The 26,527-nt window shown below is 41.8% G+C and overlaps 1 protein-coding gene across 1 annotated transcript in view; it reads right to left on the bottom strand.

The window, feature by feature from the left end:
• Nucleotides 1-25,627, bottom strand: part of ST8SIA2 (ST8 alpha-N-acetyl-neuraminide alpha-2,8-sialyltransferase 2) — a 95,517-nt gene extending 69,890 nt beyond the window's left edge. Inside the window, exon 1 of the mRNA XM_043986889.1 lies at nt 25,362-25,627. Within this exon, the coding sequence (XP_043842824.1) occupies nt 25,362-25,459 (98 nt within the window). The 5' untranslated portion in view covers nt 25,460-25,627. The remainder of the gene's footprint in view (nt 1-25,361) is intronic.
• Between the last annotated feature and the right edge of the window lie 900 nt (nt 25,628-26,527).

The following is a 26,527-nucleotide window of genomic DNA, read 5'->3' as shown; positions in this document are numbered from 1 at the left end:
GGCCTCAGACACTCAACACTTTCTTATGACCCCGGGCAAGTCACTTAACCCCAATTGCCTCACTAAAAAAAAAAAGTCAATATACCCAGAAACAGAGCTCATTTTCCCTCTCAAACTCTTTCTCACTGCCCAACTTCCCTATGAATGTTGAAGGTACCATCATCCTCCAAATCTCACGGTTTCAAAATCTTGGTATCCTTTTTAACTCCTCATTCTGATTCACTTCGCATATCCAATAAGTTGTAAAATCTGGTTATTTTACTCTTCACAACTTCTCATACTATATGCATAATTCTCATTCTCATTCCTCCACAAAAGAACTGCAGAGACATCTTTACCCCAGGTTCCTGGCACCACCAATTTCCAATGAGACACAAAACAATGAGACTTAGACTTGCTAAGACTTACCCTTCTTATCTAGGTACAGTGGCAAAGACCATGAAATCAGTCAAAGAAATTATCAATCAACCAATGTGTCCTGCCCTAAATCAAGGGTCTTTAGCCTATTTTTGTGTCATGTGCCCTGTCCAGGGCAGTCTTGTGAAATCTGTGGATACCTTCTCAGAATGATATTTTCAAATACATAAAATAAAATACACAGGAAACTAATGATATTGAAATAAATTCCCAAATTAAAAAATAAACCATCTGAGGTTATAGATCCCAGATTAAGAACCCCCTGGAAATGAAAGAATGATTCTTTTTTTTTTTTTTTGGTGAAGCAATTGGGGTTAAGTGACTTGCCCAGGGTCACACAGCTAGTAAGTGTCAAGTATCTGAGTCCAGCTTTGAACTTGGATTCTCCTGAATCCAAGGCCAGTGCTTTATCCATTGCACCACCTACCTGTCCGAAAGAATGATTCCTTACAGATAATGAGGTCCTTCAGATGTTCCTATTTATGAATAATATAGTGGTGATTGAACCAAGACCAAGAAGGCCTCCTCTATAAGATCCATGATGTCCCCTAACGAGATTAGCCTAACAATCCACACAGGAAAAAAACCCTGTGGTTTAATAATGCCCTTTGTCTAGACAATGATGTATATTGGAATGGGGACCATTAGTTTATTAGTACATACGTTCTGGAGAGACACTACAGATGCCCATAACTGAACAAGAGAAAGAGTACAGGCAGGATTGTATTGAAGTAATTATGTGGTACTTTCAACTATCCCAGGCTCCTCGAAGACATAAAAATCCATCTAATACCCTTTTGATGATTCTATATGGCTGTGAATCACAGAACACCACAATCTCCAAAGAATCAAAATTGCAGATGATTCAAAGGGCAATGGAGGGATGCACAGTGGGTATATAAATAGGCTACAGCATATTATCGATGATGACATGCATATAGTAAATGGTATAAAAGGCATCATTACACAATTGGAAAAGAAGGTGGACTTGTCATGTAGTAAGAGTGAGGGATGAGAGAATGATGGCTGAGATACTTACTGCCTTGGCATGTAATGTTAAAGACTCAGAGGAAGGCTTCCAATGCAATTCATAGATCCTTTATGGAGGATGATACTCCCATGAGAATCATTCCAGATAAGAAGGCATCGAGTTTTGATCTGTTTCATTGGAGTGAATGACTACATGGATGAAATCATGCCCCCACTGAAGTATTGAAATAATCATTTTCATTATGAGAATTCCAATCAACAGCATTTTGAGGTTTGCAAAGAAAGGGCTTTCCTTAGAAAAGCTGGATGTCGTTGCTAATGTAAGTGATATCATCCCCATTTTAAAGATGAGAACTCTGAGGCACAGAGAGGTTGATTTCCCTGGAGGTACATAGCTAGTAAACCAGAGAGCAGAGACTCAAACTCTAACTCTTTCCATTGTACCATACTACCTCTAGTGATGCCTGTATGCCCTTTTCTTTCTACATGCCAGTTCTTCAAATATGATACACAGCTATCACAGCCCACCTTCAACATTTTCAGAGAAAGGAGACAATCAAATGATTAAGCACCTATTATGTGAATTGTGCTAACTACAAATATTTTATCTCATTTGATTCTCACAATAACTCTAGGAGGTAGGTACTGATACCACCCACATTTTACAGTTGAGGAAAATGAGGCAGAAACAGGTTGAGTGACTTGCCCAGGGTCATATAGCTAATGCATGTTTGTGCTTGTATTTGAACTCAGTTCTTCATGATTCTCGGCCCAGCAATCTATCCACTATACTGCCTAAAAGGAGACTTCTTTTAGCATATTCCAGTGTCATAAATTTTACAATCAAAATCTTACTTTTGTCTCACCTTAGTCCCTTTGTTCATTTATTTATACTCATCACTTCCTGTCCTTACCTTAATCTAAATTTTATTCTCTTTTTGCATATTCTGTTCAATCTCTCCATTCTCGTTTCTCCAGGAAAAGAAAAACAAGTGCCAAAAACAATCTTTTGAAGAGTCTTGCTTGCATCTCTCTATTCATGCACTAGTTCTCTTGACTAGAAAAATGGAAACCATTCAAGACAGAGGGACTGTCTCTTGTGTACGACGCACAGCCCTCTGGAAGGTGACAGAATAAAAGAAAGGGTCAAAATAGAAATCATCATCATATAACCCAGGAATCATCTGCTTCCCTTTCTCCAAAGCTGAAAATCTTCAGGAGACCAGACGATGTGCTAAGTGATGGGGATACAAAGAAAGGCAAAAAAAAAAAAAAAAAAGAAGTCCCTATCAAGGACTCTTAAGGTTTAACAACTATGTTCAAACAAGATACAGGGAGGATAAATTGGAGATAATTTCAGAAGGAAGGCACTAAGTTTAAGGGGGATGGGGAAAGGCTTCGCTTCTCGAAGAAGATGGGACATTAACAAGGAAAGAATGGAAACTAGGAGGAAGAGATGAGGAGGAACAATATTCTAGGCACGGGAGATAGCCAGGGGAAGTGCCTGGAGTTAGGAGATGGGGTATTATGTGTAACGAACAGAAAGGAGGCCAGCGTCACTGTATCTCAGAGAGCGTGGAGGGAAGTAAAGTGTAAGAAGACTGGAAATATAGGAAAGGGCTACTTATAAAGGACTTTAAAAGCCAAACAGAGGATTTTTTATATTTTACCCTGGAAGCAGTAGGGAGCCACTAGTGTTTACTAAATAGGTAGGGGTGTGTGTGTGTGTGTGTGTGTGTGTGTGTGTGTGTGTGTGTGTGTGTGTGAAAGACAGACAGACAGACAGACAGAGTCAGACTTGCATTGCTTCACTTCCTTTGAGTCACAGAGTCCTTGGTTCAAATCCTGCTTCTAAAACACAGACTGTGTAACCGCATGAGAGGGGGATTAGTGAGACCTGGGAATGATTTCCAGCCTGGGAATTAGGGAAATTGAGTTATCCTAGAGCTGGATAGAATCTCAGGAGTCATTTAATCTGATCTCCTACCTGATGCATGAATCCTATCCTCCACAGGGTCCACTGGAGGCGTCCAATGAGGGGGCGCCTTACTACCTGTGACAAACTGGAGTGCCCCACCCATTTTCAGATAATTCCCTTAACAAGTTCTTTCCTATACTTTTTTTTTTCTAGTGAGGCAATTGGGGTTAAGTGACTTGCCCAGGGTCACACAGCTAGTAAGTGTTATGTGTCTGAGGCTGGATTTGAACTCAGGTCCTCCTGACTCCAGGGCCGGTGCTCTATCCACTGTGCCACCTAGCTGCCCCTTTCCCATACTTTTTTTTGGGTGGGGCTATGAGGGTTAAGTGACTTGTCCAGGGTCACACAGCTAGTAAGAGTCAAATGTCTGAATTCAGATTTGAACTCAGGTCCTCCTGAATCCAGGGCCGGTGCTTTATCCACTGTGCCACCTAGCTGCCCCCTTTCCCATAGATGTTACACTGACATATGCCTCCCAGTCACTTCCATACGATGGCCCTAATTCTGCCCTCTGGAGTGACACAGAAGTTTCCCTCTCTTTCTACATGCCAGTTCTTCAAATATGATACACAGCTATCACAGCCCACCTAAATTTTCTCATCCAAATTAAATATCCCCTGGTCCTTCAACTAATCCATATGTGACTAAGTACTGATACTCCCTTCCCCCTGTCCTGGTTACCTTGCTATGAATGTACTCCAGCCTGTTAACATTCTACCTAAAGTGTGGTTCCCGGAACTAAACACAATACTTCCGGTGTTATTTGAGTTTTGATAAATGAAGTGTGACACTTATTCCTCTTTATCTTGATGCTTTACTGGGATTAAAGCAGTCCAAGATCATGTTATTCTTGTGACACACCATTGTCTCACTGTTGTTGAACTTTCAATCGACTAAAACTTTATCTTTTTTTTTTGTCCCCCAAATGATTCTTTGCCTAGTCTTTTCTCTCTCATCCAGGGGTGTACTAGTAAATGTTTAACAACTGGCACTCTGAAAATGCAGGATACACTTTTCAGTTTAATCTGCATTATTTAAATTTCCTACATAACTTTCTTAAGTCTAGACAGTCAACAAGACAATAAATCAAGCCCTGAATTGTAGCATTTGCTGATTTCTAAGGTGTAAATGCTCTTATTGAAAATTTAACTAGTGAATTAGCATGAGCTAGCTCTAGCACACTCCTGTCCCAACCTCTGTACTTGTACCATCAATATTTTAACCTATAGTTTACATGTATATAACATTTTAATGCTTGCTTTTGAAGTGCTTCCATATGATATCTCACTAGAATCGAGATATAGGAGTCATTACTGAACCCCACAAAAATCAATCAGGTTCTAGCCTTGTTTCCATTATTCCAGATTGTTGACATCTGTTAGGATCAAAATTCTGCCACCCAATATAATAATAGCTCTCTCAGCTTCCTGTTATCCACAATTTGATAAACATATATCATTCAACTCATTTGTAAAAATGTTGAGCAGAATAAGTCTGAGCACAGAGCCCTGTAGCTCAGCACAAGAGACCTTTCTGGCTGATATAGAGCCATTCATTAATTTCTTTATTTCTGGAGATAAAACTTTAAAAATGTATTGTGGGGGCAGCTAGGTGGTACAGTGGATAGAGCACCGGCCCTGGATTCAGGAAGACCTGAGTTCAAATGCGGCCTCAGACACTTGACACTTACTAGCTGTGTGACCCTGGGCAAGTCACTTAACCCCCAATTGCCTCACAAAAAAAAAAACAAGTCTTGTGAAACACAATTATGTTTAAAGAATTAGCTGTATATAGATTTATTAATCAGTACTCCTTAGATACAGCAATTTAGCTTCTTTAATAGAAAGAATACTATCACAAGCATATAGACTTTGTCAAATGCCTTGATGGAATCTAGCTGCCTTTGTCTCTCGATTTAAAAAATAATTTTTCATAATAACAATGATAATGAGTGCATACATGCAGTTCTTTAGCTGGTTTCCTCACAAAGCCCTTTAAAGTAGGTAGTGCAAGTATTATTGAGAAGATGAAGTCAAAATAGTTGAGTTTCTGCTTTCTCTTTATTACCTGTTTATATTATTCCACTTGGGGGGCAGCTAGGTGGCGCAGTGGATAACAGCACCGCCCTGGAGTCAGGAGGACCTGAGTTCAAACCCGACTCCAGACACTTGACACTTACTAGCTGTGTGACCCTGGATAAGTCACTTAACCCCATTGCCCCGCAAAAACAAACAACAACAAACCAAACAAACAAAAATATTATTCCACTTGGCCAAAACATGGAGCTGATTTCTTCTTTGTTCTTTCCCTTCCTCAGACAAAGTTTAAAAAAAAAAATTCCCTTTTCTTGTTTTTAGCAAGTTTATTTATTGCGTTACTTTTTTTTTTTTTAAACAAGGCCTAGCTCATTCTGTACTTTAGTCTTCTAACACTATTCTTATTGGTTCATGCCCTCCTTTGGGATTCTTCCTTGGTGATATGCCATCTTTTGTATGTGCCTTGTATAATCTTAGCTCACAGAGAGCTCCTTGTAAAGATATATTCTCTCCGAATGCATCCTTTTTTCATAGAAGTATGTGGGGCAAAGTCCCTTTCAAGCTTTGCAGGATATAAGGGGTGTGAGACAATGCATATGAGAGGTGAGGATTGCTAAAGAAAATGGACAGCTAGGTAGTGCAGTGGATAGAGTGCCGGGACCAGAGTCAAGAAGTCCTGAGTCCAAATCCTGCCTCAGACATTTACTAGTTGTGTGACCCTGGGCAAGACACTTTTTGGCCCGAGAAACTGTTTGCCTCAGTTTCCTCATCTGTAAAAATAAGCCAGGGAAGGAAATGACAAACCACTAAAGTATCTTTGCCAAGAAAATGCCAAATGGGGTAATGAAGAATCACTTAACTATGACAACAACAACAAAGGGAAAATGGACTTGTCCTTGGGTGCGGATGGTCATGAACTGACCTTGGATAGTGGTCTACATTGAGGTGAAAAGTAGAGAGATCACACCAGAGGGGCTCATATGTGGGCAACATGTATGTATGTACAATCCACACATCCTGTGCTGTAAGAGCTTTGAGGAAGATGTTTCGGTTAGTCTTGCTGGATTAGGGTTAGGGTTAGGTTTGTTCTCTTTTAGGCACATTGATCTGAAGGTTGGGGGCAGGCTCAGCTGCTTCTAGCTTCCAGCCAAACTGAATTCCTTGGCTAGGGCACCATTAGGTTCTTTCAGAAAGAAGTATAGTTCTTATCCCAGGATTAGTAGGAAGCCTCTCCACGTGTGCCCACTTGAAGAGGCAGCTGTGAGGTCTGCCATCTCTGGAGGAGATAATGCTTGCTTCTGGCAAGAAGCACTTTCTTTTGTATCTTCTATAAGTGACTTGAATTCAGGAAGCAATGCCCTTGGATTCTTTCTCAGGCTGCTGCAAATCTCCATTGCCCGTGGAAAAGGTAGAAGAGAAGAGAAATCTGTTTTCCTTCCCCTACCTATTGCATTTTGCTAGAAGCAGTAAGGTTAGTTTGCTCTTTATTCAGACCTCAACAGGTGTGATTGGTCCTCTTAGTCAATTAGTATTTCCCTGTGCCCCATCAGTTGCCTTCATCCGGTGACCAAATTCTTACAATCATATCAAGACAACTGAGAAAAGCCTTCAGTTTTGATTACAGTTACATTAGTGCAGGCTTTATTGTGATAGCAAGTAGTTTAGAAAATTTCTTCATATTCCTTGTAAGGTCATTTAGGGAAGCTACCCAATTCAATCAGGTGCTTTCCCTGGTCCATCTCCTTCACCCTCTCCATCTTTTTCTCTTCTTCCCCTTTATACCATTAAAACTTCTGTCCTCAGCAGATTAGATAGAGTATTCATGGAACACTTGTCTGTATCCTTATTCCAGATTGCTTTTGGTGACTCTTGGGGAAGTTCATGCCTTGTCCTTTTGTGTGCCTTGATGGTGCTTTGTACTGAAAAGTCTCAGCAATTCTGTCTAGCACGGTTCTTAGAAAATCTGTAAATTATCAGTTCTTTGGAGGGTCCAGACCTACCATAGTTGTTGAGCCTGAATATTATATTCACTCCCAATTCATGGTTGTTGAAATTCCAAAAATAATGTTTAACAAAATTCTCATAGGCTATTTTTTGTCTTGAAATAAAAAAAAATAGAAATGAAAATAGCAAAAAGGAGAGAAAATAAAAGAAAGGAAAGAAATAATAAAACAAGCCATCCTCCAAGAAAAAAAAATCTGATTCCCACATGAATTCTACAATATATGGGGCACTCCCAACAAGGATTGGGGAACTAGAGTTGACTGGAAGTTACCCTGTCACCCCCCTGGGTGAAAATTCTAATGCTCTCTTAGCACATGGACAACCAAAAGATCACCAAAAAAAAAACCCCAAAACCAAACCAAACAAACAAACAAAAAAACATAAGACACTCTAAATATAAGTCCAGACAAAAATTTCTCCATTGGGTCCCTGTAGCAATAAGAAACCTAAAATTTCTCCAGCACATCCCTGTAACACATACAATATTCCAAATTGATGCCTGAAGTCACCATACAAGTAGGTTAGCTTAAAGAGAAATCATACAAAATCAGAAAATCCCCAATGATGCACAAGTCTCCCCCAAAAGCATTTGAGCTTTCAAAGCAGACAAACATCATCTTTTGGCCCCATATAAAATGCTTCTGTACCACTTTTTGTTATCTGTACCAATAACTCATCATCTATTTCCTCCACTTGACTGGGTGGTCTATGGTACTCATAAATCATTACTGTTTACTTTTTAGCCATCCACAAACACTATGTACCCTTTCCTTCTCTCTTGGGTTCATGGATTTCTACACAGATATCTAACTTTTTGACCTACAGTACCAGTTAATTTCCTATTCTATCAGATTGGTTTTTTTCAAACAAAATATACTCTTCCATTGCCATATCTGAATTATGAGTCTACATGAAGCTTGTAGTATCAATGAGGCTGTATTTACTTTCTTTTTTTTTTTTCTTTTTTTTTTTTTTTTGGTGAGGCAATTGGGGTTAAGTGACTTGCCCAGGGTCACACAGCTAGTAAGTGTCAAGTGTCTGAGGCCAAATTTGAACTCAGGTCCTCCTGAATCCAGGGCTGGTACTTTATCCACTTCACCACCTAGCTGCCCCGAGGCTGTACTTACTTTCATTAAAATCTCAAGTTCCTTTTATTTATGGTATTTACATAGATATCTGAGGCTATAAGTATCATTGCCAACTCTCTTAGTTATTGTTCTGTGAATTACTGGGGATCACTTTGACTTTTAATCTTCCTAATCTGATGCTCTTGGTGTTATTTGGATTTATAGTTTAACGAGCATCTTCTTTTTTTCTACTATCTCCATTTTTCCCTTAAAATGCTCTCAGGTAAATTTTAAAAAGTCTTTGGCCAAACATATTCTTCCTAGTCTTTGGGAGATGTCCTTCGTCCTTTGCCACTACACCAATATCAATTTACTACTACTTATCATTCCATTCTGAAATTTAAGGACAAGACATTTAAGAAATTAAAATGATTTTCCAACGTAATCACTCTGTTAACCTGGAGAGCTACTTGAAAGTGGGAATTATTATAGGAGGTTGTGAAATAAAATGTTTGTAAAGAGGATCTGAAGATCAATTTTCATCATAGAATCATAGAAATTTATAGTTGGAAGACACTATATTTAGAGATCATTTCGTCCATCTCCCTCATCTCTCCTTGGGAGTCCCCCACAACAACACAATGCATCATAATATTTATTGGAAAGAAAGCCGGATTTAGGGTAGGAAGGTCTGAATTTAAATTCCTCTGCCACTTTTTGACCTTGACCAAGTGACTTCCTCTCTCTACATTTCAGTTTCTTCATCTGCAAAATCAGGGCATTGGACCTCTGAGATTTCTTCCAACACTAACTCTTTGAACCAATGAACTGAAGAACTCCATACAGGAATGAACTTTCACATCAGGACAAAAAAAAGGAACTTAGGAAATAAGGCCCCCAGCTTCAGGAATCCTCCTTCACTGTATTTCCCCTTCTGCATTCTTCTTTTATCTGCAGGGTAGATCGCTACACAACCTGAATGGACAGATGAGTTGACTTTTTTGTTTTTTATGATGGACAAAGTCCCTGTGAATCTGTTACTTCTCATGCACCAAAGATGTCTGATTTTTGCAGCTGAGTGACAGTAACAACAAACCATATAGGCAGGCCAGTCTTCGTGGGCTGCTTCTTTTTCCAAATTAGCAAGGTGATATATGGACATTAATTAAGAATAATAATAAAAAAAGTCAACATATTTTACTTTATTATCTCAGATGATTGATTGAGACCAAATCTTCAAGCTTCAAAAGACAAGATTAGGTACTATGAAGCCAGTCCGACAAGCATCGATTTTAAAACCCTTCTTAATGCTACATGACTGGTTAGGTTGTAGACCCTTATTAACCTTGTTGTTATCGGTTTGATCTCAGCAAACTCACCTGCTTTCCAATTTCATCCACACCATTTCATTCCACTGGCATCTTGTTTAAGTCTTTTCTATTGGTCAAGTAGTCAGCATGACTCTTGACTTTAGATGTTTCTTGTTGTTCAGTCATTTCAATTATGTGTGACTGTGACCCCATTTGGGTTTTCTTGGTAAAGATATTGAAGTGGTTCACCATTTCCTTCTCCAGATCATTTTACAGATGAGAAAACTGAGGCAAACAGGGTTAAGTGACTTGCTCAGGGTCACACAATTAGTAAGTGACTGAGGACAGATTTAAACTCAGGTCTTTCTCACTCCAGGCCTGGCACTGTATCCACTGTACCTTTAGACATTTAGCAATACATAAGTTGGTGTGCTTCCCTTTTGCCTCCATCTTTTCTTCCCCTTCTTTCTTTCCTCCTCCCCCACTTTCCTCCTCTCTGGAACTGGGTAGATGGAAAGAGGGTACCTTAACCTCATAGTATTTTAGCTCTAATAATTACTTGGAGAAAACCCACCAGTTCCCTCCCTCCCACCCTTCCTTTTTTCCTTTTCTTCTTTTAGTGGTATGTCAAATGCTTCCAATCTGCATGGGTGTACATCTAATTCTTGACCATAAAATGCTATATCTGGGAGTATTCTCTATGGTAATATAGCCCATTCCCTTGCCTCCTAGTGGGACTGTTCTTTCTTAGTATGGATGTCATGTCAGATCATTTTTGAGTCTTTCAAAAGAGCCTCAAAAGAATATTCTAAATTAGACAAGCTGTTCGTTAGCAACAACTGGACTCATTTTCTCTAATCATGAGAGAATTTACTGTACAAAAGGAAAAAAAATACTTCTGGGATAAGGTTTACTTCATGAAGATTAACTGTGATAAGGATAACAGATGATTGGACTTTGCAGGGATTACCCTCGAATGTTGACCCATCAATACTTGGTCTGTAGGAATCTTAGGGTATGCTAATGAAAACAGCCCCTGCCCTCACATATTCATGTTCTAGTAATCTAGTGTATGTTATACACACACACACATATATATGCATATATACACAACACAATATATGCATATATACATACATAACACATACATACATACATCATGAAGGGGCAGCTTGGTGTATACCAATATGTTTTGACCCTTTGGTTGATCATGTAAAGAAATACTATCAACTGCTCTTCCCCTTATCCTACTGCCTAGCATGCCTTGCCAAACCTAAAACCTGGATTACCCCTACCACATGCTGCTGGATACTCTTGGAATGGGTTCACTACAAATAATCTCAACTGTGCTCTTACTGCTGCATGGTAATCTTATTCTTCTCTGATGGACCAATCATCCTTGCCTTACCAGTTATTTAGAATCTTCTACTCTCCTCAGATCTCCTTTACCTGTCCCCCCCCCCATGCCCTCTCAGTAGTGAACTTTACTTCTTACTTTCTTGAGAAAATAGAGCCCTCTGTCCTGAGTTCCATCTTCTCCCACATTTCACTTCTCAAAAGCTCTCTTCATCACCCTCCATTCTCACTTCCTTTTCTCTAGTATCTGATAAAGCCTTTTTCTAGCCAAGGATAATCTTTCTACTAGAATTCCAAGGGGTGGGGGGCAGTGTCAATTAACATTCATGAGGCCCTAAGCACCAGGCTAAGCCCTGGGGATACAAAGAAAGGCAAAAGACAATCTCTGCTCCCAAGGAGCTCACTGTCTAATGGGTGAGACAACATACAAATAAATATGTATAACCACAATATACAGAATGTGTGTGTGTGTGTTGTAAATACATCCCTCCTGTCTTCTATAGTGTTTGCTCTTTGATCATCCATCTTGCCTTCTCATCTTAAATTTCTTTTTATGTACTGGCTCCTTCTCCACCTCCTACAGACATTCCCAGATCTCCCAGAATCTGGAATAAACCTTTATTTGACGCTTCCGTTTCCTTGAGCCATGTTCCTATATTTCTCCTATGTTTCATAGTTTAGAGTATGCCTTCTAATAGCCTTCTAATTGATCTCCCCACCTTTCCCCAATCCAATCTATTTCCAATCATCTGAAAAATTTAGACAATTGAAGTCAGTAGGTCAAAGACCTACGTGTGTAGCTCTTTATCTCTCCCTGCCCCACCCATCTCCTGCTTCATGAAACCCAGTGGCTGGCTCCCTATTACTCTTCTAGGATCTAAACCTCTAAGATATAAACTCCTCTGTTAGAGCCCTTCAATACCTGTCAGCTTTCAATTTTCCCAGTTTTCTTACACATCATTCTCCTTCATTCACTCTGCAATCCAACAATTTTAGCCTAGTTGCCAGTTCTTACATATGATACTGCATCTCCCATAATCCATGACAGGAATGTTCTCTCTCCTCACCCCCACCTCGTTAACACTTCCCCTCTCAACACCCCTCCCTCACACACATTAATTTTATTTTTGTTGAGAATTTCATTGACTACTCTTGAAACGTCTTAGGGTGCTCCAACACCAGAGGATATGGACAAAGTGACTAAAAACACTTATAAGGTCTTGGCCCTTCTCAGGGAGTGACATGCTTCCTATATAAAGGGGAAAAGAAATATGAAGGGCTGGAGTTAGAGAGTGAAATGAGAACGCTAGAGGGGATAGAGCTCTGGGCCTGGAGTCAGGAAGGCCTAAGTTCAAATTTGGCCTTATGTGGATAACCTATATCAAATGGCTTTGGGAGGAGGGAAGGAAAGGGAGGGTGAGAGGAAAAATTTGGAACTCCAAAAGTATCTTTACATGTAATAAGAAAAATGAAAATAAATTAATTAAAATATTTTTTTAAAATTTGGTCTTACACACTTAATAGCTGTAAGTCCCTTGAAAAGTATCAACTTCTGCCTCAATTTCAAACTCTAAAATGTGGATCATGAGATCAAATGAGATAACAAGTGAAAGTACTTAGCACAATGCCTGGCACCTGGAAGATGCTATATAAATACTTATTCCCTTTCTTTCCTTTCCTCCCCCCTTGTCCCCCATATGGATAATTTCTGAATGATGAGGAGCATTGCTCACCAGAATGAGTTTGCCTACCTTAGTGTTCTAGAGTTGGAATCCACGAGGACTGGAGGTCCCAGCAAGGGGTCATTAGAAACTTGGCTGGCACCACACCAAATAGCCCAGGAAATTGACTAAATCATCACCCACTACTGTGTATGGGCAGCTTGATGGCAGGACCCAGTCGGGGAAACCCAATTGTGGACAGATACACAATGAAGACTTTTGAGCATTTTTCTTTGGGTTCACTTTCACTTCCCCCCCTCCCCAGGTGCTTGTTGTTCAGTCATCTCTAACTTTGTGATCCCGTTTGGGTGTTTTCTTGGCAAAGCTACTGGAATGGCTTGCCATTTCCTTCTCCAACTCATTTTACAGATGAAGAAACTGAGGCAAATGGTTAAGTGACTTGGCCAGGGCCACACAGCTAGTAAACATCTGAGGCCTATTTTAAATTCAGATCTGTACCACCAAGCTGCCCTGACATATTGATCAGGGAGCAGGTAATGGATCTAATGAGTTTAATGCTACACAGACACTATTTCTGATGCTCATTAGACAGTTTCCTACATCTTGGAAGCATCAGAACCTTGGAATATATGCCTGATTGATAGAATGTTTGAAGCTGGAATGTGCAAAAAAAAAAAAAAGGTAACTTTGATACTGATCAAACCTTCACAATTATTTTTTCCCCTGGACATCTTACTCTTTCTTTCTGAATGTTTTAGTCTACAGTGACATTTACTGGGAAAGAAGGTGTTAATTAACCTTGCTTATCATTGCTGCTGAATGCAGTGGACATTCTCTTTTCTTGAAATTAGAGTTCAGAAAACTGAACAAGTGTTCATATCTTTGACAGATTCCAGCCACGTCTGCTTCTTCCCCTGGCTTTATTTGGAAAATTTTCAAAGGATGGCAACATCCACCATTTTTTTTTTCTTGAGAAACTCACCTAAATTAGTATTTTGCATTAGGAAGAAGTAGTGAATCCCTTGACATCCTACATTCCCCTCTCTTCCACTTAATTTTATTCCACTTCCATGTAAGCCTCCTTCCTCCCTTGGTGTTTACAGCTTTTCTACATTTTTAGATATTCTTTTCCACAGTAGTATCTCTCAGCTTCCCCCACCCCCCCAACTAACTCCCACCCCTCCTTTAGTCTTAGCTTGGCCAAGCTGTCTATATTCAGTCTGTCTAATCTTTTCTCGTAAGAAAATCCCTTCAGGCCTTAATCATTTGTGTTGTTTTTCTCTTCTTCCAGTTATTCTCTGTCTCTATAGTAATGAGGTGCCCAAAACAAATACAGTATTTCAAGGCCATTCGAATGAGAAATGGAGAATGAGGAAGGTGGGGCCAGCCTTTCCTTGCTCTGTGACATGATACTTTAGTCTTAGCAACCCCAAATTGTATTGACCTTTTTTGCTGCCATTTCCCATTACAAACTTGGATCTAATTTTCTGTCCCTAAGGTCTCTTTCGTATTACTTAGAAAAAAGTTTCTCCCTTCCACTGACTTTCTTTGAATTTTTTGTTCCTTCAGAGGTATTAGTTTGTATGTTTTCTGAACCAAACCTCATCTTCTCACTTCCTTTTAAGGCTCGTTGTATTTAATTTGTTCCTCATGGTGACCACCCTTGCCATGAAGGAAGCAGTGTGAGGAAAAAGAAGTATCTATCAAAGTGACTGCTTCAGTCTTCTAGAGTCTATCTCCACCTAAGATGCTAACTGTGAGGTCGAAGAGGAAGAAGTTTTTTGGTCTGCAATTTTTTTTTAAAATAAGATTCATGAATTTTAAATGGATGCCATTATGTTCTTGGAAGAAAACAAAGGCTTGAGGACTGTAGACAGAACAGAGAGCTTTGTTTTAGCTATGTATTTTTTCAGAACTCAAACATAAACCTATATGATAGAGTAAGACTGAATTCTGATCCTTTGCTTAAGAGCACAGGTTAGGCCTTCTGGCAATCTGAACTACCGAAAATGAATGGAAGTGCTGAAGGAAACAGAAAAACTCACTTGGTGACATTTCATCCACACGAGGGTCACAGAACTTTATTTCTCCAAGTCCGACCATTTTCCATCATTTTGCACCTAAGCTTGAGACAATTGCAACCTGAGAAAATAGTGAGCCAGAGAACAGGTCCTGTCGGGGTAGGAAGCCACTTCATAGCTAAATGATGAATTGCAGGAGACTGTGCAGGGTTTAAAATTAGCTAATTTGCCACCCAAGAAAGGAGAGTGGATAGTTGGAAAGCTTAAAGGCAAACCACAAGAACTATGGCTAGAAGAAGGAATCCTTAAACACATGGTGGTCCAGACACTCCCCAGGTACCAGGTGGGGCAATGAACCTTTCTGAATATGTCAACAGGGGAAAACCCCCAGTGATTTACTTCACTTGTTGATTTTGGGGTTGATCTTATCCCCCTGGTCATTTTTTTACAGTATCTTTCTCTTTCCTTTGAATCGTCATGCTCCCTCTTTTTTTTCGGGGCAATGAGGGTTAAGTGACTTGCCCAGGGTCACACAGCTAGTGTCAAGTGTCTGAGGTCAGATTTGAACTCAGGTCCTCCTGAATCCAGGGCTGGTGCTTTATCTACTGCACCACCTAGCTGCCCCAAAGCTCCCTCTCAAATTCATCAATGGGAAGAGCCAATAGATAGAAATTCTGAGTCACTCTGTTAGCCAACCTTCAGCATGGACTTTCCATACCCATTATCACCATCCTTATTTTACTAGTATTTTGAAAAACAATAAAAGCAATAACGTACATATGTTTTAAAAATTGAATTGACGCACAGACATGCTTGACCTTAAAAATGCATCTGGAGCGCACCAGATTCATTGCTTACTTAGAAGATTTCCAACAAAAGCTCTAAACGAATAACTTCTGGTCTTTATGTTTATTACCTTTTGGAGTAACACAGCTTGCCGTGAATTCCCTATTTGCTCTTAACACTACAGAGTGTGGAAGCCCTTAACAAGGTTATATTTGAACGACTGCTGGGAAGCTTCCTTTCCAGTCTGATGGAGGATCCCATGAAAGCAGGTACAATAAGGGCAACTGACTTTGGTGGAGACAGTCATCGAGTGAATAATCCACTGGCCCAAGGAAGGTGTCCCTTGTCTTTTCACTTGAACTAAGTGTACACAAATAGTCCTCAGGTTTCTATTTTTCTTGAAAATGAGAGGGGGCTTTTGTTTCCCACTACATATCACACGGGCATATTGAGAGGATAAATGAATTGGCCAGATTCTGCCCATTCATAAGTTAGTGAGCCTCTGGGGGTACCCCTTAGTCAATTAGTGTTAAAATAGTTCCCTTGAGACCAGAAAGAATTAATGTTCATCCTTTGCAGTGTCCTAGACCTAAGGTCTATAGGAGCTCGCTGCTTCTGAGAAACATTGATAATAGGAAAGTTACAGTATTCCTAAATAATTCTGGCACTTAACAATCCAACCTTGAAAGTGAGAAAGATGTCTCTGAAAGGGTTCCCAAGATGAATATCCACTTATGGGTTAGGTGCAGGGAGCAGCTGATAATAGTTACCAGGGACAAGTGAATTAAATATGGTCCCTCCTTCCCATTCATTTATTCCTCCTCCTTTTCTATCAGATATATGCCACTGAGGCTTAGCAGCTGAACTAGAGAGAAACTGATTTTTCCGTGCCATCCCAGGATTTGTTGAAAGGACTAAGGGAAACACTTAGGAGGGGCATGATAATTGTTTCCAAGTCTTTGAACTGACCCCCCCACCCATGTCTACAATGTGTTTCTTCTTACCTCAGAGACCCTTTCTCCCTTTCTCACAGCTCAAGCACATTTTCTTAATGAAACCTTATCTGATTCCCTAATTGCTAGTGCCCTCCCTCCTTAATTATCTTATATTTTAATTATTTCATATATACTTATATTTCTTCACCTTAGGTTTTATGCTGTATGTATTTATATATGTACTCCTCCCATGTATAGAATGGAAGTTCCTTGTGATTACAGATGACTTCATTCTTTGTGCTTTTATTCTGGTACCTAACACAGTTCATGGCACATAATAGGTGCTTATAAATGCTTATTGATTGACTGATTTTATGAAAGAAGGATTACAATCAATCGACCTGACCCTAGATTGTATACCAGTGAGCAGTAGTGGAAGGTGGAAAGAGACAAATTTGCGACCAGTATATGGGAAGATATCCTGACAATAAGACTTGAGCGAAAAATAGTGGGTTCTCTTAAATTGGAGGTTTTCAAGTAGAAGCTGGATCAGCTCATTCATCGGACATAACAGAGGGAATTTCCAAAGAAATGGATTGGACCATACTGACCTCTGAGGTCTCCTCCTGCTCTGGGATTCGATGATTCTAACATATTTAGAAGGGTATTTTTTCACAATTTTAGGCAACTTTGGCAAGCATACGCATACCTTGGAGTCATTGCACTAAGTCCTCTCCTGGTGACTTTCCCTTTTTCTTCCACATAGATGTATCCTTCTAAAGGGTGTGGTTTCCTAGTATTTAGATGGAGCTTGAATCTGATGGTAATAGTGGCCCCCTACTTCTAGATCTGCTTAAATCTGATGATAATAGTTGCTCCCTACTCAGAAATCACATCTCCAGACCCTGAGGTGCCCAATTCAAATCATATTTGAAGTCTTGGGATACCCAGGAAGCCCACTTAATTTACATCAGGAAATGATTTGCAGTTTTTTTTCTTTTTTCTTCCCCCTCTCCAGAAGCAGAAGCCTTAAATGAGGCCTGTGAGTTACAAGGATGCCAAATACCCAGGGATAGCATAAACGGATCCAACAAAAAAGGGTCCTTCAAGGGCCAAATTCATCTTTCACCTAGATGAACCACTGCCACTGACCAACAAGGTCAACAGGATCCAGTCTGCTGAACCAGTAAAGGACAAACTAAAACAATTTCTTCTTTGATCCCTTTTCCTGTATCAGCATGGAATAAAGGACTAAAGGCTAAAGTAGCCTTAAATAAGCTATAGATCAAAGGAAATCTTTGTATTGCTCCTCGGAAGAAGCTTTGAAACAAAGGAGGAAATATGTACAAAGTATCACTTAATATAGAGGATCTTCTCAAATAGGTTCACACAATGAGCTGAAAGCACTAGATTTGAAGTCAAGGACCTAGGTGTGAGATCTAGTTGCTGTCCCTTGGGAAAGCCACTAACTATCTAATCCTTAGCTTCCTATTTGTAAAATGGGAACATTAAGATTTGCCATTTCTTACCATTACAGGAAGACCACATTTTACAAACTTTAAAATATGAATTAGAATTGTTTTTTTAGAAAAGCAGTTGTCAAACTGTGATCTTGGGTGGGTGGGGTTAGAGAGACCATTTCAGGGGATTCCTGAGGTCAAAACTATTTGGGCAAATACAAAAATGTCATTTATCTACTAAATATTCCCTCCCTTTTCCAGTAACTACATATCTGGATGAGGTTGGACTTTATATACTTCACCCAAAAACAACCAAATTAAATGAGAATAAATGCAGAAGCAGATATGAAAGTCCAGCTATCTTCTATTGAGTCAGACATTAACAAAGTTTTGCAAAAATATGGAAAACAAAGCCAATCACATATACATATATACATATGTATTATATATGAAAATATAGCTCATTTTCATAAAATTATTTATGTTAATGTGTACTGATTTGTTGTTCAGGTATTTTAGTCATGTCTGACTCTATATGACCCCATTTAGAGTCTTTCTGGCACAAGATACTAGAGTGGCTTGCCATTTCCTTCTCATTTCATAGATGAGGAACTGAGGCAAACAGGGCTAAATGACTTGCCTAGGGTTGTTTACACAGTTTAGTACGAGTCTGAGGTCTGATTTGAAACTTAAGATGTCTTTCTGACTCTGGGCCTGGAACTCTATCTACTGCACCACCTAGCTGCACTCTACACTCTCCCTTTTCTATTGTTCCAAAATTGGTAGTAGAAATAAATAAAAATTCTGAGACAAAGGATTCTTTTCCAAACTTCACTTCAGAACTTTTGGCCTACTAGTACTACTATGCAGTTTATACAAAGGTTTTTTTTTATCCATTTTATTTCTTTCATCTTCAAAACAACCCTGTGAGAGAGAAAAGGTATTATCCCTATTTCACAGAAGGGACTGACTCTGAGGGGCACAGTGACTTACTCAAAGGTCACACGGCTAATTAGTGCATCAAAGCAGAATCTAAAACCAGGTCTTTGACACCAAATCCCGTAAGTCCTCCTTACCATGACCTTTGGCCATTAGGTTTTCTCAGAGAACCAAGACTGCACCATCAAATTGGAGCTCAGTTTAAATCAAGGGCACAAATCAGTCTATAAATCAGCAGTGAGAGAAGAGCATAGCACAAGATAGCAGGAGGCATGCGTTCTAGTCCTGTCTCTGCTACTATCTTTTCCATATGATTTTGCACAAGTCAACTCATCTCTCTGCATCTGTTTCCTCAATCCATAGAATGAAAGGGCTCAACTAAATGACTTTATGGTCTCTTCCAGTTTAGAGCTACTGTCCTCTTTCCTCTCTAAAGTCCCTTCTGGCTCCTAAATGTTGTGGTTCTAGATGTTTACTGATTACACACTATGTGAACAGTACTATAGGGCAAATTGGATAGCAATTTATGAAGGATCTATTACTGCATTGATTTGGGAACTCCTTTCACCAATCAGAATAGATTTTGTTGGTCTATAACTTGTGAGACAAGTCTTAGAGAGTTGCCTGAGGCTCATGGACCTGAAATGATTTGCCTAAAGTCATAAAGGTATGAAGTGCCAGAGGCAACATCTGAACTCAGGTCTTGCCTGGTTCCATGTTTTGAACACTACCGTGTCACATATCTCTCTGTTGTTGCTGTTTGTCCTTTGTACTCAAAAAGGACCATGACATTGAGAGGTGATGTCATGACTTGCACTAAATTGGATTTAAGTGAGGGAGGGCTGGGCAACAAGGTCACCAGCCTCACTCTCTTCTCCAGAGCCATCTGGGTCCATTGGCAAGATATACATCAGGACCACTGGAGAAGGCCCTGGATGTTTGAAGCAACTGGGGTTAGGTGACTTGCCCAGGGTCACACAGCTAGTAAGTGAGGTGAGATTTGAACTCAGGTCTTCCCAACTTCAGGGCCAGTGCTCTATCCACTGTGTCACCTAGTAGCTGATACCTCTCTATGAAAAAAATTATGCTCCTTACCTTCAAGAAGCTTAATATTTAGGCACAACTAAAACACATGAGACTATTTAATGAGCATCTGATTTTGAAGTGATACAACTTGGGACAATTACCCAGGTGATCCTATGAACTATTTTAAAACAAGAACCAAACCTCAAAGCTCACCCAACCCTTGATTTTTTTTTTTTTTGCAGGGCAATGGGGGTTAAGTGACTTGCCCAGGGTCACACAGCTAGTAAGTGTCAAGTGTCTGAGGCCGGATTTGAACTCAGGTACTCCTGAATCCAGGGCCGGTGCTTTATCCACTGCGCCACCTAGCTGCCCCCCCCAACCCTTGATTTTAAGTTAATAATTCTATTGTTTGCTTTAAGAGTTTCATTTCGGTGCTTTTCAGAGAATTCTAGGGCAGCATGGCCTCATAGAGGTGTTACAGTGTAATGAAAAAGAGTAAGTTTCAGTCTTATTTCTTCCACTTGACCACTTTCACTACGACCATGGGCAAATGTCTCCATTTCTGACCCTGAGGACTACTTTACTAAGTTGTTGTGATAATCAAATAAGATAATTTATGGGAAGTGCTTTAGAAGCCTTAAAGTGCTATGTAAATGTCAGTTGTTATTGTCACTTGTTCCTGAAAATAGAACATATGAAGAAAAAAATAGTGTTTTTTTAAAAAGAGCATTGTTTATTTCAACTTATTCAAAAGACTGATCCAAGGTTCATTGCCACCTAGTATAGTCATAATGACTGTTTAAACTTGGAAGAAGGTCTCTAGTAGACTGCCTTAGGTATCTGTCATTGGTCCTGTGTTGTTTAACATATTTATCAATGCCTTGGATAATGGCATAGGTGGCATCCTATCAAATTGGTAAGTGACATAAATATGATATTGAAGATAGCTAACATGTTGGATGGCATAGGATCCATAAATCTCTATGGTAGCTAGTATGCTGTATTTGAAGCCAGAGCACCTGTGTTTAAATCCCCAATTCTGCTACATACTATCTGTGTTATGTTAGGCAAGTATCTTCTGTTCCCTGGGCCACAGTTTTCTCATCCTCATAGGAGGATTAGATTTTGAAGGTTTCTGCCAGCTCTAAATCTATGGTCCTATAATCCTGACAGGAAAGATCGTTGGGGTAAATCTAAAAAGGAGAGTTTTACAGGCTAGAAGTGATCTTACACTTGGGTTTAAGAAATCAACTTCACAGATACAAGGTGGTAGAGGCATATCTAGATAGCAGTTCATCTGAAAAGAAAACAAAAGATCTTGGGGTTTTAGTGGACCATAAAATTCTAATAAGTCAACACTGTGATATGTCAGCCAAAAACATAGACTATGATCATTGACTATGAAGCAGAATATACAGGATTAGAAAAATAATAGATCATATTTGGGGTATCAGATTTGGTTCTGAGTGTCACATTTTAGGAAAGACATTAAAGAACAAAGAACAATCAAAAGATGGTAAAAGCACATACAATCAATATCATATAAGGATTGGTTGAGTCAGTCAATCACCAAGTATTTGTTAATTGTTTTCTATGTGTTAGGAAGGTACTGTTCTCAAAAAACAATTTCTGCTGTCAAAGAGCTTTATAATGTGGTAGACAACTTTCAAATAACACTGTATATGCAAGATATCTACATTCTAATTGCATAATAACTACATGGGGAAGGCACTTGGAGGGAAAAGGGGAGAGGAGCCAGAAAGACTCTCGGAAGAGAGTAAGATTGACTGAAGTGTGAAGGAAGTTAAGGAAGTTAGGAGATGGAAGTGAAGAAGGAAAGAATTCCAGCCCTGGAAGAGATTCAATGCAAAAGACAGGGAATCAGGAGATGGATTGTCCTGTGTAAGAAACAGCAACCAGGTTACTGTAGCTAGATGGCAGAGTATATGGAGAGAAGGTAGGCAGGAGCCAGGTTGTGAAGGGCTTTAAATATCAAAAAGGATTTTCTATTTGATCATGGAGATAATTGAGAGTCACTGTTGAGTAGGGAATGAGATATTAATACCTTCACCCTAGAAAATCATTTTGCCAGCTTAGACAGGTTGGAGTGGGGAGAAGACTTGAGATATAGAGACCCATTAGAAAAGTTATTGCAATACTCCAGGCAGAGGTGATGAAGGCCTGTACTAGGGAGGTGGGTTGAGAGGAAATGTATGGCTGGGCCTGCAGTAGACCAAATATCTTCAAGTATTTGAGGGGCTACTCTTGGAGGAAGACCAGTATCCCGTCAGATATGACACAGGAGGCAGTTAGGACTAATGGGTACAAGTTGCAAAACCAGAAATCTGCCCTGGCTATCAGGGAAAACTTCCTAAAACTAAGAGGCACCCCGAATGGAATAGGCAGGCTTCAGGAGGTATTGAGTATGGCCTTCAGTAGAGGCTGTCCACGGTTCAAGAGCACGTGTTAGTTATGTTTTAGATAGCAATCTCACTCAGGTTCAGGTTGAACTACATGGCCTCTGAGGTCTTTTTCAATTCTGAGATTCTGTGATAAACATTGCCAAGGATATTGTAAACTATGTGAGGGCAGGGACTACCTTTGACCTCTATGCTTTTTTCCTAGCTTATTAGTTGGAGAAATATAAAAGATAATGGACTGGGTTAGAGATCTGCTATATATTAGCTATGTGACCTTGGATAGGTCATTTAAGTTTTCTGTATGTTATTTTCCTTGTTTGTAACAAGTGGCCTAATAATACCTTCCCTACTTCTTAAGTTGGGCACATAATAGGCATTGAATAATTACTTACTGACCTTCATGGGGGTTATTATGAGGAGCAATTGACAATGTATATATAAAGTGACTTGTAACTTCAAAAGTTGGAATAATTGGAAATTTTTACTGTACAGTATTTTGGCTAGTATTGTGGGTAATAATAATAAAAAAGAAATAATAACAAATAAAATAGGGCCTTAAACTGCAAAGTTTAACTGCAATTGACGTCTTCACTTTGCCAGAACTGACATCTGTGAAAACCCAATCAGGATCCAAAAGCAAAAGCACTATGTCATATAGTAGAAAGAGCCTTAGGTTTGGTATGGAGGGATCCAGTTTCAAATCTTAACTCTAATACTTGCTATCTTGGGCAAATCTCTTTACATCTGGATTTCAGTTTCCTTCTTCCTAATGAAAGAGTTGTATTGGACAGAGGTTCTCTAACTTCTTTGACAACAGCTTCTTTGGGGCCACCGGACCGACTAGAACTTTATAAAGGAGTTGTGGCTCCTACCAATGTTTCTGAGCCACAACGTGTTGACTCAGAAACTGGGTAGAGGTGGGTAAAGATAGAATACTGTATGCTTCTTTTTTTTACAAAGTTTTCTGAGAGGCTTGGAGAAAATGAACATTTACTCCAGACACAGAGGCAGAAAGGAGAAAGGAAATCCCGAAGGTAGAGAATATGGAAAAGAGAAAGCCAGAGAAAGGAACAAGAGAAAGGGAGAGGGCAGAAATTATAGTTGCTGAAAAGAACGAGGAAGGGAAAATACTATTAGGAAGTAAAACATCTTTGATGACTTGGTCCCTTTGAATTCCGGCTATCTTGACCTGGGAATGAGGATATGGGTTAGAAATGCTTAAAGCACTGGCCATTGCAGAAATCTGGCATCAATGTAGCAACCTAGCAGGTTGAGGTCCTAGGAAGGTGGTCCCAGCTCTCTCTCTCACCCCCCCCCTTCCCGGTTATTTTCTGTCCTGAATCTAGGCACAGATACTCCATTCTTATTTCTTTGCCTCCCCCTCTCTGGTCCTTTGACCTCTTCCAGGGTCACCTGACATTCCTTTTTCAATCCCAAGAAATTCTTTCCCTCCTCCCCTTCACTGTCCCTAATTGCAGGATATTTCCCGTGGGATGCGCTCCCCCGCCCCCATCCAGAGCCAATTCAGTTTTCTTTCCCCACAAGCTCTTCTTTGTTGCTTTTAATTTCACCTGGATCGTCAGGGTTTGGGGCGCGGTGGAGACTGTGGATGGGAAGTCACCGCTGGGTTATTGTCCCGGGACCAGACCGATCCTAGGTCGGAGCGGATCCCATGAGTCTCTGGCCCCGGAGCCTCCCCGACCTCAGCTCCTGCCCCTCCCGCCTCCGCCGCCCCTCAAAGTAAAGGAACCAGAGCCACCCAGATTTGAGGTTGGGGGGAGATACCACTCGCCGCAGGGCGGGGGCATATGTAGCCAGATAAATGAACCTGCACACCTCCTAGGAACAATCGGAAGCATCACAGCAATAAATAGTAACGAACGCTAACGCTATTCCTGGAAGCTCAGGAGCGAGGACAGCAGGAATAAAGTATTCCTAGAAATTGACTCATTCCCGCCGTCCCTCTTCTCCCCCCCGCCCGCCTTCAGCACCCGGAGCAGGAGGAGAAGGGACAAAGGGAAACCGAAGTCCCCGCCAGGTTGACTGGCGGAGGGTGGAGAGGGACGCCCAGTCCTGGAGAGCCCCTGTGGAGCGGAGCGCCCGCTTCTCAGCCCAGAGCAGCGGGTGGGAGGGCGGCGCGGCGCGGGGCGCATGGGGAAGAGCAGGAGCGCAGCTGCCCCTCCCGGGACGGCCCCGCTCCGGGGCCCCTGCCACTCGGCCCGCCCCGCCCCTCTCCTCTCAGCCGGGCTGGGCACCGGCCCCGAGGTTGCCCTTCCTCCCCACTGAGATGCAGGCGCGCTCCCTTCCCACTTTGTAAAGGCGAGAAACCCGTGAAGCCCAAGACAAAGAAACTCTCCTGCCTTCCTCTCCAGTACCCCCTCCGCCCCCAGACACTCCCCTCCTCCCGCAGCCCGCCCGTCTGGCCATCTCACCCTCCCCGCTCTCTCGCCAGCCCCCTTCCTTAGGACCTCGATTGATAAAGGGGTAGAGATGATTGGGAAATCCGCTAAAAAAAGGCTCTCCCGTGCTTTCGATCTCCCCCCTCGCTCCGTCGCCCGCCGGCACCCTAGCCAATGCCTAGTTAACGACGCCCCAATTCAGTGGCGTCCCTTTACCCTCTCCAACTCTCACTGTCCCCCAAACCGTCCCGACCCTCTTGCCCCGCGACCCAGGCTCTCCACCCCCGTCACAACTCCCGAGCCACCCACCTTCTCCTAGCCATAGCCCCAACCTGGTCCCGGCCCCCACCAGCTCGTCCCCCAGTCGCTCTCCCCAGCTTCGGGGAGGAGCAGCCACAGCAAGGGGGAAGGACAAGGCGAATACAAAGCCGGGGGAAGGAGCAAAGGGGGAGTGGAGTGGGAAGCGGGAGCGTGGAGGAGGTTAGAGGGTTGGGGGTCCCGAGGGTGGGGGAGGGGGTGGGCAGGGTCTATTTACCCGATTTCTTCTTCGACCTCCGAAATATCTGCGAAGATGAGAAAGACGACAAGCAGGGTGAGCAGAGCCAACATCCAGCTCTTGAACTGCAGCTGCATGGCTCGGGCGCCTGCCTTCGACCCGGACCGGCTAGCGGGCGACGGAGCCGGCGAGGAGCAGAGCGAGAAAAAGCGCCTCTCCCACCTGCCTGCCGCCCCCCGGCCCCGGGAGCCCCGCTTCGGCACAAGCGGCCGCCGCCGAAGCGGCAGCAGCAGGCGGGGAGTTGCACAGGCTCTGCGATTGTCCCCCTAGCGCAGCCCAGCCCAGCCCCGCCGTCCCTCCCAGCCGCGGGCTCTTCTCCGCGCTCAGTTTGACAGCTTTGCTACAGTCGGTGCCCGTTCTTTTCTGTCTCCCCCTCCCCTCCCCTCCCCTCTCCCCTCCCCTCCCCTCCACTCCCCTCCCCTCGGTGGTATCGCCTCTTAGGAATTTGCCAGGCACATCCCTGTCGCTCCTCTCTCAGGGACGTCGCGCTCTGCTCCCACCCTCCCTGACCCAGAGAGGGAGGGGGCACAGGCATCCCCCCACCCCGAGAAGCGCTGTCTCTTTGTCCAGCTCCCTCGCTCTCGCTCTCTCAAAGTTTTCCTGACACAAAGACCCACACCTGGGGACCGCCGCCAGCCTGGGAGAAGGCGGGTCCACGCTGACAAAGGTTCAAGTCTAATTTGCTTAATTTGGTGGGAAGGTGGATGGGGAAAATACTTGCGACCGTCTGCCTGCATCCGAGATACTGACACCTGCCGGTGGGGCAGGTGTCTGTCAGGGGCTTCAAGGATGTAGTCAGACTCCTTGAATGTGGAATTTTGGAGTGGGAAGTTCCTACTTGACGGATGAGGAATCTAAAGACCTGAGAGGTTCGCCCAAGGTCACAGAACAAGTTGTTGGCAGAGCTAAGACTAGAACCCATGTCTCTTGACTACATGGCCAATATTCTTTTACTACCATAATTCACTGAAGGTTTGTTTTTGTTTTTGTTTTGTTTTTTGTCACCTGGCACTAGTGATGTTGAGGACAGAGCACTTAATTCTACTATCACATCCCCACTTAATGCAAAATCAATATCCACCCACCCTCAGTCTCATCTTGATGGAAAGACATGGTAAAAAAGCTGGGTGCCCACAAGGGGTAAA

The sequence above is a fragment of the Dromiciops gliroides genome, chromosome 2 (assembly GCF_019393635.1).
Source record: "Dromiciops gliroides isolate mDroGli1 chromosome 2, mDroGli1.pri, whole genome shotgun sequence".
NCBI lineage: Eukaryota > Metazoa > Chordata > Mammalia > Microbiotheria > Microbiotheriidae > Dromiciops > Dromiciops gliroides.
This window is presented reverse-complemented; position numbering and strand designations above follow the sequence as displayed.